This window comes from Lepidochelys kempii, chromosome 3 (genome assembly GCF_965140285.1).
Source record: "Lepidochelys kempii isolate rLepKem1 chromosome 3, rLepKem1.hap1, whole genome shotgun sequence".
Taxonomy (NCBI): Eukaryota; Metazoa; Chordata; order Testudines; family Cheloniidae; genus Lepidochelys; species Lepidochelys kempii.
In genome coordinates, this window is record NC_136382.1 from 120026918 (window position 1) to 120040144 (window position 13227).

At 38.5% G+C, this 13227-nt stretch overlaps 1 protein-coding gene across 16 annotated transcripts in view; it reads left to right on the top strand.

Annotated features, from left to right (window-relative positions):
- The window catches only part of ARID1B (AT-rich interaction domain 1B), a 405620-nt gene that overhangs the window by 312008 nt on the left and 80385 nt on the right, over positions 1 to 13227 (top strand). For 15 of the 16 annotated variants that reach the window (XM_073337738.2, XM_073337743.2, XM_073337748.2 and 12 more), the window contains 2 exons: positions 3718 to 3897; positions 12182 to 12509. In XM_073337738.2, the coding sequence (XP_073193839.1) occupies positions 3718 to 3897; positions 12182 to 12509 (508 nt within the window). The remainder of the gene's footprint in view (positions 1 to 3717; positions 3898 to 12181; positions 12510 to 13227) is intronic. The other variant, XM_078852208.1, reaches the window with a different exon arrangement.

The window sequence follows — 13227 nt, forward strand, 5'->3', positions numbered from 1 at the left end:
TTGTTTGTTGATGAGTGCATTTCCATGATGATTTTTTAAGGCTAAGCATACTGCTGTTTTACAGCAGTTTCCTAAAAGAAGCAAACTTGTCACACAGACTGACACATCTGATGCAATCTAGTTATTTGACCACCCCATTCCCACTCAAATGTAACCCTAACGTAATCCTACTTCTCTTCTTTTAAAAAAAATCAAAAAAACTTTATCTTAAATCTAATTGTTAGAAAGAAAATGTATTTCTTTTTTGTTCTGATTATAAAATGAACACTTGTGGGAAAATGTGCAAGCAAGGAAAAATGAATGAATGCCAGCTGTTCCCTGCCCTCTTGATAAGATTCCTAAAATTGATGCAGTTTTCTCTTTTTGGTGTGAGAACTTTAATTTTTTGATCATGAACCAGTTTCCTTTCTAAGATATTTGGGCTTCCTGCAGATATTTGGAAACAAGCTTGGACTTCTCCATGGACCCATGGGAGAATGGCCTGTCTCAGGGAAATCCAGATCAGGACCCAATCCAATCCCTCCTTCCAGTTCACATCAACAGTGGTACTGAAACACAACCTATTTCTCTCCAGAAATAGGCCTTAGGGGGCAGGATATCCCATTTCTAAGGACATGATTTTAACTGGTCTCAGACAGTTGGGAACAAAAGATAATGTAGCACAGATGTTCTCTCTGCATCTCCAGGTTCCATCACATCGTACCTTCCTCCCCTCTCCAATCTCAAAAGATAACAAGAAACACCAAACCATCCTGAGAGAAATCTCACATCTTCTGAAAGCCGGGGCAGTAGAACCAGTCCCTCAGTTCAAAAGCTGATGAGGATTCACTCCCTTTGCTTTGTGGTCAGACAAAGATGCAGGAGCTGTCCAGTTCAACCAAAAGCTCTAGAAGCTGAACAAGAGGTCATTTGGGATGGAGACTCTTCCTTCCATTGTTGTTGCAGTCTCTTCAGGAGACCTTCCAATGTCAGTGGAGGTGGAAGAAATGTATCTGCACATACCCATCAGGCCCTGTCCACCTGTGCAAATCATCACTACCAATACAAATCATTGCCTTTTAGTTTGTCCACTATAGCCAGGATGGTCAAGAAGGTATTAGGAGTGATAATAGGCTGGCTGAGGAATCTTTTTAGCCAGTGCAACATTTGGAAAGTTAACCATGTCATATAGATTAAAAGGTCCATTGTGAATAGGAAGGCTGTGTACTTTATGTGCTTACTGGATATAGAAGTGGGTTTACTATCTTTATAATAAAAGACTTATAGTGCAGCTAGTACAGAATGTTTCATTGAAATGGATCCCAGGAGTGTGATACAGGTGGTGTCTGTTGGAAATATTAACATTTATTTCATGCCAACTATTATGTTAGGATTTAAATTAGTTACAGTGATGTCCTCTGGCCGCAGATTTTTTGTAATAAGTTTTGTCTGCGTAGTAAAGTAAACTATTTTACAGTGTAGGAGTCTGTCTCAAAACAGAGCTGAATACAAAACCCACATAAATTCTCCCAGTCTGGAAGTACGGAAGTTCCCAATTGGTATTACCCTGTCTTCAAGGCATCTCTTTTGACCTTGACTACCATGATTTGTCTTGCCACGCAACAGTGCATACTGTTTGCTTCCTCTAGACTCTGGGCTCACAAACTATTTAAAGGTATACTACCCAATTCCTCACACTACAATAATAATTTATTAAATGTTCAATACTTTGTCACACTCAGTATCACTGAGTGGGGAAAATATGCCTACAGTTAGGGCCACTGCCCCTTTTTTTGCCACTTCTTTTCACCAAACTCCTTTCTCTTTTTCTCTCCCACTTCCTTATCTTTGTATCTCTCCTTCTTTCTTCCTTCTGAATTTCCTTCCCTGCAGCAACTTCCAGTTTCCCAATACTCATCTATGGGCTTCATTTTTACCCTCCTCCATTCCACAACTAATACAAGCAATGGCATAATATTCTTATCTCTTTAAATCTGACGTTTAAGGTGTCAGTAGGCTTTAGCGTTAACCCTCTTCCCCCAATTAGATTAATGGAGAGAAGGAGAAACAGACACCTTTCAGAGCTTTTGTGTCTGATCTCTCCAGTCCCAGAAGACAACACTACATGAGTTTGTACTCTGCATTTTGGAAGGTTTTGTTTGCAATCATGAAGGACAGAAACTTACTCTTTTTTTTTTTTTCATGAACACTTACATTCTGCAGAATCTGAATATGGCAGCATCAACACATCCAGCAAGCCAGATCCAGCATTTTATACTGTGCTGTAGAATCTGAAAATGCTATCTCTCCACTGTAGTAAAATTGCCATTTTAGACTGTCTAATCCCACTGAATATTGAGTCAAAAGTGTCTGCAGTACTTGAGAAAAAATAACAAAAGATCTTTCATTTTTTATTTGAATATCTTCATATTCTTGCTGCCTAACATTTTGTATTTGAACAGTAACCTTTATTCAAATACAACTTCAAGGCTTAACATGCTTTTGCCTCACTATATGTAATTCTATTTGTGCTTGAAGAGTAGTGAAAAAACTCTGTTACTCAAAACTTTCTCTATAATGTTGAGTTGAGGGGGCTTTTTTCAGGCAAATGTAAAGACAGATCTTAACAAGCAAACAGGACAGGTAAGAAATTACCTTTCCTCAAGAAAACAGAGAATGACTTGCTGTCTCCTCAGCAAATCATCATCAGAGTTAAAAGCAGAACTGAAGACTCTCAGAGAAAAAAACCCGCAAAACTAGTAATTGTGTACAGACATTTGGTGGGCTGCATTTTGTAAGATTTTTCTTTTCTTTTCTTTTCTTTTCTTTTCTTTTTTCTTTTCTTTTCTTTTTTATTATTGGAAAAATAAAAGTTTCATAGAATCCCCTCTCTTCCCTCCCATTTTGTGGGGTTACTACTATGACTTTATAGGGCTGTTGATTTTTAATTAATTTTATTAGACCGCTGATTGTAAATTGAACTATATATCAAAAATGTGATTCATTAATACTTTTCATTTATGGAGGGAAAATAAAAAAGTATGGAGTTCAGATGTGTTGATGACAATATAGATGCCTCTAAATTGGTGGAATAAGGATCTGGAAAATGGATGGGGACCTTTAGGTATACTTTATTTATGACTGCTACATCCTGCTCCTCTTTTCAGTGATGTTTGGAGCTCTTATAAGTGGCACAGGTAATAGAAGTATTGATGGAAATGCCACATTACTGGACAAAAAAGCACTGTGTTCTGGTAGCAAACAGTCAGATGCTAAAGCTCCTACACAATGATCCTCCCACCTCCCCTCCCCTGGTGAATTTAGCTATTTTTATTACAGTGAACAGAATTGCTGTTAATTCTGTTTCTGGAGACTTTCCGTTTTTTAAATTGTCTTTCAATTTAATTAAAATAAAATAAGTAGGACTCCACTGCCCTTCTTTGGAAAATAAAAATTTGTGAGCCCCATCTCTTGACCTTGGATTTTGAGTCAACTTCTTTGCGGACTGCAGTGGAGTTATGCCAGCAGAGATTTTGACTTATTGTCTCTGGTTCTGTTTGTTTTCTGATGTGAGGAATTACAGCTTTCTGTTGTCTGGGAATCTTTACTTTGAAAATTATTTTAAAAGTTTCTTCATAAGGAAGGGGATCCCTTAAAGAGAAAATATAAATGTCTTCAGAAGTATTAAAGTGAAAGTTCTGTATTTACATTTTTGTTTTTCTATTTATCTCTCTTTAGGTTTTATGGCAGGCATACAAAGGAACCCACAAATATCCCAATATGGACCTCAACAAACAGGGCCTTCCATGTCACCACATCCTTCACCTGGAGGCCAAATGCATCCTGGGATTGGTAGTTTCCAGCAGAGTAATTCAAGTGGTACTTATGGGCCTCAGATGAGCCAGTATGGACCACAAGGTAATACAACAAACAAACCATGATACATGCTGTTATTCTGTAAGGTAAAAAACTGATAATTTTGTGGAAAACTGTTATTCAAAGAATGCCTTTTTTTAAAAGGACTCAATGGTGCACCTTTTGTTTTAAAATAATTGCAAAAACAACTTTAGCTAACATCATATTCAAAATGTTATTAGCAGTCTTTGTATTCTCTAATTTCTCCGTAAAATTCACTAGCTTGTGGCACTTGAGTTAAAACTTTTTGTTTTGCGTTATTATACTGAGGCCAAGGACGAGGAAAGAGATTATTTGACATTAAAAAATAATTTGGGGACATACATGGAGTTGTTTTCCAGTGTTGCCACATCTGACTTGGTGACTGAAGATAAAACTAGACATATATATAAAAATAAAATAATCCAAGACAGGCCAAGACACAATGTTAGATGCTTTGTAAATTTTAAAGTAGGGTTAAGTCTGCTTGAGTTGAAACTTTACCAGTTATTTCCTAGAAAGGTAGAAGCACTAATAGCCATGTATTTTTATTTTCCATTTAGACTAATAATTGACACTATTGCTAATTAAATCTATGCAAAACCTAGGGTTTCACTTCACTTTGGCTTGAGCAAACATTTTAATGGGTTAAATCTGTGTGGTTTACACCCTTCCAACTCTGTTTAGAGTTTCAGGTTTGAATTAACACACAATTTCCAACAAAATTTATCTGCAACTGTCATGGCTGCTCCATGATTTTTCAAAAATGGTTATTAGTGGTTTAGTAAATTAGTTAGCTGGTTCACTTACCACTCTAGGATACAAATCACTGAGACCTGCTGATCTGTGTACGTTCACATTTTCCCAGTATTTCCTTAATTGCTTTTTGTCATCAGCTACAGTATTGATAATGGTCTTAATTACTTCCTAATTGTCCATATCTCTTCCTGTTTTTGATTTGTTACTTTCCTGTCTCCTTTGAATGGAAATTTAAGATTTCATATTATGTTTGTAAGAGCAAGAGTTTGTCCTGGGTCAGAACAAAAGCTGGCCAAATGTTTGTCCTCATCCAAAATTTGCCTACTCACCAGTGTTGGGTATCTCATTGTACACCACTTAGCTAGCCCCCATTAGCCAAGAGATGACAGCATTTCAGCAATGTATGTGTATGTAGATGAAGCTGTTATTAATTATTCTTTATCATTTTATTAATTTACTCTGTCTAAGTAGATTGTTGTCTTCACCGGTTTGGTTTTCTGGCCAAGGGAGTAGCTTCTTCTAGATTAACACCACTATCTGCCTGTAAATGTGTCCCCATAAAATACGCATGGAATATTGGATCTGTAATGCTGCCTGGCCCATTCTTCTGGAGGCCAGGCTTGTCATCCCTAGGATGTGCTTGAGTTCTACCAACTCAGTGAACAAGCATCACAAAACTGGTCCCAAAACAGGACTTCCCTTGATATATGGAGCCCCGAGGCCAGTTTGAAATTTTGTAGTAACTGTGAGGGTATCATTCATGAGTATCATAATACAGTAGTTACTGTGGGAATGTAATATTGAGCTCTAATGTATACGGTTTGTGAATTTTAACTAACCCTTCAAATAGAGAGAGAGAGAGAGAGAGGTCCTTTTATTTTGCTTGTTTGATAGAACTGTTGAGGGATTTAAAAAAAAAAAGAAGAAACAAATTCTACCCCTGAACATTTAATGCACACAACCTTGAACTAGTCTGTTGCTTCGTCTTTAATGGATAACCTTTAAAGTATGCATCTGTTTAGAGATTTAATGAATTTCCAGCAAAACCACTGAATATACAGGGACAGTATTTCCTTTCAAATTGGATCAAAAAGCTTGTCTGTTTCAGCAAGTTCTTCCCATTGCTTGTTTACTGAAAACAGCTATTTTATTGAAAAAGGTCTGTATCTTGATCCAGGAAATTCTGTAGAGGGCTCATCAGAATGCTGTTGGAAGTGAGTTCTAACAAGGAGGATGAGTTTAGTATTCTGAGTTCTATCAGAATTAATCCCTCTCCTTGTTTTGTTTTGTTGGCTCTTCTCACTCCACAGAAAATCCCCTTCTCATTAATCCCTATGATACATTTGTTCTAGTGGTCTGAACAAAAGACTAGGAGCAAGAACTGCTGAATTCTAATTCTGACTCTGCTGCTGATTCCCTCTTTCAACTTGGGCAAGTCAATTAATTTCTCTGCTTCAGTTTCCTTAACTGTAAAATGGGGATAATAATACTTCATAGGGATGTGTGAAGATTAATTAGTTAAGTCCAATTTACTGGTGCCTTCCTTTTGTTTGTAAAGCATTTTGTAGTTGTAAAATGTTGTAGGAGTGCTTCTATTATCTGAACAGCGAGCAGTTAGCTTAAGTGGTAAAAATCCAGTGGATTTATTATGTACCGTCATTACTTCCAGCCACACTGGTACTGTTGAGATTCCAGATCATGGAAATAGCTGGTGTCAGTGCAGTAAAACATTAGCTGAATGAATCCACGCTGATTGAATGGAAAGGTTTTTATACTAAATCAATGCATTTAAGTAACATGCCAGAGATTACTTTATTTTTCTCTTGAGTTCAGCAGTTTTTTCGCCTCTCTTTGTAGATGAAAGTGCCTATGTAATGATTTTATGGATCATGGTCAGAAGAAATGGCTATTAAAATGTGAACTTGAGGGCAGTAGGAGAATGAGCATTAACAAGTAGTTTCAAAAGGGCTTCGTGAATAGTGTGATGGATGTAAAGGGTGTTTCTCTGTCAGAGCCTAGAGGGGACTGGTGATCCTTTTCCTCCGGCAATTGTAAAATTAGTACACTGCAGACTCTGTGTTGTCTGGGTGACAAAGGGAGAAGAGAACTTGAAATTTGTCACCATGTTGTTTGACGACTTATGAAACATTGGCATGAATGTTATAATTATATTAAATATTCACAATCACTAATCATAATGTGTCTTGGGCCTTATCCAATATATTTTTAGTTTGAATGCTTAAGTTTTATCTTTTAATAGACACCTCTTCATTTTTTAATAAGCATAACTTGTACTTTCCTCTCTTAACACTTACTTGCTAACCTTTGATACATTATGAATATTGGGAAAGAGATCTGTATAAAAGCTCATTCTGGCTCAGAAAGTCAAAAAATCACTTTTTTTTAAATTATAGCTTTGTTAAATATTTCTTTCAGTCACCAAAAGTACATATACAAAGATCAAACAAACAATAAATTAACATTGAAAGGGTGCACTTTACAGCATTATAACACTTTGGAAATAAGAACCTCAAAAGTTACAGTCAAAACCTTTTACATTGCACACAAATATACTTAAAAATTAAGAATATACGACAGTGTTGCTCCACTTGTCTTTCAACTGTCAAAATATAAATAATATTTTATAAAATTATTAAAACTAAAAGAATTCACTAGAATCATATTCACTTTCCACTGTTTTGTTCATTTTAGCCTTTGTCCAGCAAAGCACTTAAGCCCGTGCTTAATTTTAATCACACTAGTAGTCCCATTTAATTCAATCAGACGTCTTGTGTACTTGATAAGCATATGCTAAAGCGCTTTGCTAGATCGGGTGCCTTAATTTACGTTTTCTTTGTCAGTCACGGACCTGTCCTGCAAACCCTTTCTCAAGGGAGTAGTCCTTACTCTGCAATAGAATAAAAATTACTCCTGTGAGTTAGGGTTTGCAGAAGTTAGCCTCCAACTATAGAGTAGAAATTATCTGAGTTGTTTATGGTCAGTTTCGCTTGGTTGTCATGCACTTTCACAGCAATAGTGAAGCTCATTTGTATAGGACACAGCTCTCTCGGGCCGGTCCAAGTCTGAGGGACAAATTCCCACAGAAATAAAACCATCACAAACCTCACCACTTTCTGCTCCAAATTCAAGGCGCACTTCTTCAACCTTGCTTTTGCTAATATACAGGCATAGCAAAGGGTACATATATTACATTTTTGAAAAATATGAAAAAAATCCTCAACACCATTTTTCTTGCCCACCCCAAAGAAATAAATACACTTAAACTATATGGAAGCTATCTTTTTGTTCTGTGTTGTAAAATGGCTCATACAGTGGGATCCAAGTCAATCACTAGCTCTCCTATGTGCTATTGAATACAAATAAAAAATAATGGTTATCGTAATGGATGTTAGTCACTTCCCTTAATTTCTTCTGGAAGGTTCTTAGATACTTAGCTATTAGGGCCATAGAAGAATCATCATAGAATAGAGCCCATCAGGGCCTATTAAGGATGGGATTTTTCTGAAGTGTACAGTGTTTACCTAACTCTGCTCACATTTAAGTCAGTAGTAAAACTCTCATTGACTTTAGTGCAGTGGTAGGCAACCTGCAGCCCTTCAGGGTAATCTGCTGGCCAGCCACGAGACAGTTTGTTTACATTGACTGTCCGCAGGCATGGCAGCCCACAGCTCCCAGTGGCCGCGGTTTGCTGTTCCCAGCCAATGGAAGCTGCAGGAAGTGGCAGCCAGAACGTCCCTGTGACCCATGTTGCTTCCCGCTGGTCCCATTGGCTGGAAATGGTGAACCGCAGCCACTGGGAGCTGCGGGGGGCTGTGCCTGCGGACGGTCAACATCAGTGAAGTGTCTCGCAGCCCACCAGTGGATTACTCTGGTGGGCTGCAGGTTGCCCACCACCGCTTTAGTGTATTAGGCCAATACTGAATGCTATTGAAATCCCACCCAAAATCTTAAAATACAAAGAGACAAACAAAAAACACTCTTCATTTAATTTTAAAAATATAACATTAGTACCTATTAATCTTATGTTTTAAAATTTCTTTTTAAAGTAAAAACTAAAGCTCCAGTTCTACAAACAAGTGTTTGCAGGGTTGGCTCCTAAACATGAGGCCTCCGCCACTTGATAGCGTCCCCTAATCAGAAATGCTTGTAATGGGATTTAACATCATAGCCTTGTTAATAACTCATTCATTTAAATATGGGCCTTTCCTTAAAATTCCTGAAATCTATTTTTATCCAATGAAAAAAGGCACCACTGCAGTTTGATGGTTAAATGGAAGTGTAGACAATTTTAAAAACATTTGTAGGGATATTATTTTTAATACTGTGAATCTGACCTATACCCATAAAGCAAGGAAACTTACAGTCAGTTCTGAAACTTCCCTCCTCTGTAATTGCCTAGAAATTGCAAGGTATGAGACCCCTAAGTGCAGTTACATACTGTAGTTCATGCACAGCAATGCCTGAGCAGAGTGGTGAGAATGGGACAGAAGTTTCAGCCTTTGGCAGGTTGTCAGTGTCTTCAGTGTTTTTATTGTCTGTCTTCCCTTTTTTTAACTCCAATTATCATTTTACAAGTAACTTTGATTGCTTCCTCCTCCATTTGAGACTCCAAACTTCTGGATTCCATTCTAATTAGCTTGGGTGAGCTGGAATTGAAAATCCACTGGATGCAGAGGGGAGGGGTTGCTCGCTAGTATTCCAGAGCTGCTGTGCCAGGCTTGTACCCACTTGAAAAGTGTGGGCTCTTGGACTTGGCTGCCTGACACGTCCAGCTGATGTGGGCTGGCCCAGCATCTGCTGCATTCTTTGTGTTTAATGCTGCATCCATCTGTTTTCTGTCAAAGCCACTGCCAGCAAATTACTAATCTATTAGAGAAACATGGAAATAAGATTGCACTTCTCAGTCCTGCATTTTTCTCTTCTATTTTGTTTGGCTTTTATTTTTCCTTTTTTGTGGTTTGGGAAAGGTGGAAGAATAGCTGGTACTTGAGGTATTGAGGAAACGTTTAGCAAAAAAATAAAAACCTGTGGAAAAAACATTGAAACATGTTTTCCTTTCTGAAAGGATATCATTTCCCTATACTCTTGGACTTGAATCCCTGGAGATGAATGATTAGAATGATTTTAACTGAGCCAACATGTGTTTATGGAGAAGATTCCTCTGTTTTTGTGTGTGGTGCTCGGTGTCTGTAAGCCAAAGGGAAAAAAAGGAAAATTAGAAATATTCTGTCTCTGATACAAAATAGTCTCAAAATAATAATGCCATCAGTGTCTTCTCCTCCATGTGTGCTGCTGAATTATATTTTATAGACCCATGTTGATTGAAGACAGAAAAAAATTAGGAATTCAGGGCAAAATTCAACCCTGGCATAAACTGGAATGACAGTAACTGTCATTGACGTCTGTGGGAGTAATACCTGCTTACATAAGGGCTGAATTTGCTCCTCATTGGAAAGTACCTTACGTACAGTGTGAATGTAATATAGATAGATAGATATAAAAAATATGTTGTACTGTGTGTGTGTATATGTGTTCACTCAACCCTGTTGCATAAATCTATCTACCAAGCAGTCTTAAGACCAGAGCAACAGCTGAGCTGTGTGTTACTAGTTCAAAGGTAAGCAGAGCTATGGAAAGCTCTAACAAGCACTCATTTGGTGGAAATATGTTTGGATTGAAGAGGTTTGGCTGGAAGAGACATCAATAACAGGCCCTCTTCAAGAATAGAAATGGTCAGTTGACAATGGCTATGACTAGAAGAGGATAGGGAATAACAGGGCACGGTGTTTAGAGTACAGCTAAATCTGGACACTTTCATCTCTGCTAAACCACATTGTGGGGATCCTTCTGTAAAACAACCACACATAGATACTGGGTTTCTAAAACAAGAGTAACATGTTATTTCATTTCCTTCGAAAGCATAGGTCACATATGTTTCCACTGCAGAGAGCTTGTAACTGAATGAGTCAGTTAAAAGTGGCTGGGGTTGGGGGGAAGGAGGAGGGAAGAGAACTATGCACAGTAAAATGGCATGAATATATGAATTAATTACACATACAGTCAGATGATGGATTAATATATTTCTTTTCAATATAAACAGAAGGGGATGGAGGACTCCTTGTATTCTATCCGTTTTTCTTTCTGGTATCTTGAGGGGTGAGAAGAGAGATGTCTTATTTCTTCATTTCAGAGGAAGACCTCACTGGCTGTACCATTTAAATAAGCGTGGGAATATTGAGGAAGAGTCAGAGCATTCCACTCTGTGTTATCCCATGGGGGGGAATTGAGCTGTATTTCTACTAAGTTGGGTGTGATGGGAAAAGAAATTGCAAAGCACTTGAGCAATCCAGGGAAATGTGCGGTTTTATATATTTCTTTAAACATCTTCTCAGTCAAATCTCCCTTCCTCTCTTTTCCTTTCTTATGCTGTTTGTTGGTTGGTTGATTTTGTTGTTGTTGTTGTTTTTAAGTAAGATTGTGTTCCAGAAAAGTTAGTACTTAAATTTGAAGAAAAAGGTAAAACGCGTTGACTTGGGTAATGTTCAGGATTCTTTAGGAAATGTTTGTAAAGTAATCTGAGTATGTAAAGTGTTGGGTTAAATACTAAGTATTACTGTCCCTTTTGTAGCCATGAAAGACTCCAAATGAAAGCAGAGGTGTTGGTGCTTTGGTGTAATCATGTGTTTGAGCTGCCCTGTCCAGTACAGTGGATACTTGGTATATTTAGTATGTTTACACTTATATATTTTTGGTGGGCAACTATTAATCTTTCAGTGTTTTACAGTCTGGGAGTCAAACCCCACCTTTCATATACTGAATACAGTCCACAGGACCACAAGGAATACTCTGCATCATAGAGAAACACAAACGGGGAGGCGGGGGAGAGTTCTGAGCCTGCACTCGTGTTTATGCATGCAGCAGCTAGAATATGGACCAACAGGGGGAGAAAGTTCCAGAAAATTGAAACACTGTTTGGGAAGCAAAAAGAAACTTTGTGGACACAGAGCTCTACTAGGGTAAAAAGGGACTTCTGAAAGGGAAAGGAAAGATTCCTAAAGTCCTAGCATCACCTGTCACCACAGGCACATCTGTATTGTAAATTCAAACTATGGTTAGGAGCAGAACCTTTAGGAGCAGGGCTCCAATGAGAAAATTTTGATGCTGGAATTACAGAAGGATGAAAACTCTGAGGATATAAAATGAGCAAAAATAAAAGGAATTTATATAAGAAAAGAATTTATATGAGTTTCTTTAACCCTAGGCATCTCTTCAGTGCACAAAACATTTTTGAACATCAGTTGTTAATCCTTTAGATGAGTCTGTTTCTATATTCATATTACCCTGTGCATTTATATGGCTATCAGTCTGGAAAATACCAGTGTTCTAGGGGTTAATAGAAATTCTGACTCATGTCCGGTGTTGCTCACATTATTTGACTACCTAAAGAATTTTCCAGCAGGCAACTTGCTAAATGGAAACATCAGATGAAAAGTTTTATGTTTTTCTCTGTGTTTGTTGTTTTGTTTAGGAAACTACTCCAGACCGCCAACATACAGTGGGGTGACTAACACAAGTTACAGTGGCCCAGGACCCGGCATGGGTATAAATGCCAATAGTCAGATGCATGGACAGGGGCCAAGCCAGCCATGTGGTACCATGCCCCTAGGACGGATGCCATCAGCTGGGATGCAAAGCAGACCATTTCCTGGAAACATGGGCAGTATGACCCCCAATTCTCCTGGCATGTCTCTGCAGGGAGGCCCTGGGATGGGCCCACCCATGCCAACTGTGAACCGTAAGGCACAGGAGGCAGCTGCTGCAGTGATGCAGGCTGCTGCAAACTCCGCTCAGAGCAGGTATGAATCCAAGTGAAAGGATTTTAAACAAGTAGAAACTTGGTATTATTTCAGAAGCTTCTAAAGTAACAGTTACGTAGATGTGTGTGTTGATCTATGTATGCTCTAGTGATATGTCCTATACGTATAGGGGTAACAAAGAATGTGAAAGAACAATCTTTAAATGTAAGGGAAAGCACAGTACAGCTATATGTTGTGTGAACCAGCCTTACAAGGAGAGGACTTGCCATTTACAATATGATTCCTGGCACTATAGGCTGTTAGAACAGGAAATCCCACAGGGCTATGGTGACATCAAGAGCCAAAAACAAGCTCTTACAACTTAAAATGGAGAATTTTAATATTTGAATTGGAACCCTGTAGCTAGCTTAGGGCCAGATTGTGTCCCTGGCTGTGTGCCTGTGCTGGGGAGTAATGGGGCACAAGGCTCTCCTTACTTTCCTGTGCTTCCTATCCATATTGTCGGTAACAGCACTAGGGGAGAGCCATTTCTATGAGGCCATTACTCTCACTCCCAAGCAGGCATGCAGGCAGGGATGGGGAGTGGGGTGGAGCCTTGTCTCCTCCCTAACACACTGGCCAGTAGAGGTGAGCTGACATGGAACGAGAAGCAAGCTGTACCAAGTATAAACTGTAGGAAATTACTTCCACCCACCTGCAAGGGGAGAACTGGGGACTACTAGACTGTGACTCTGAGTCGCAATCTGGTTTCTTGTCT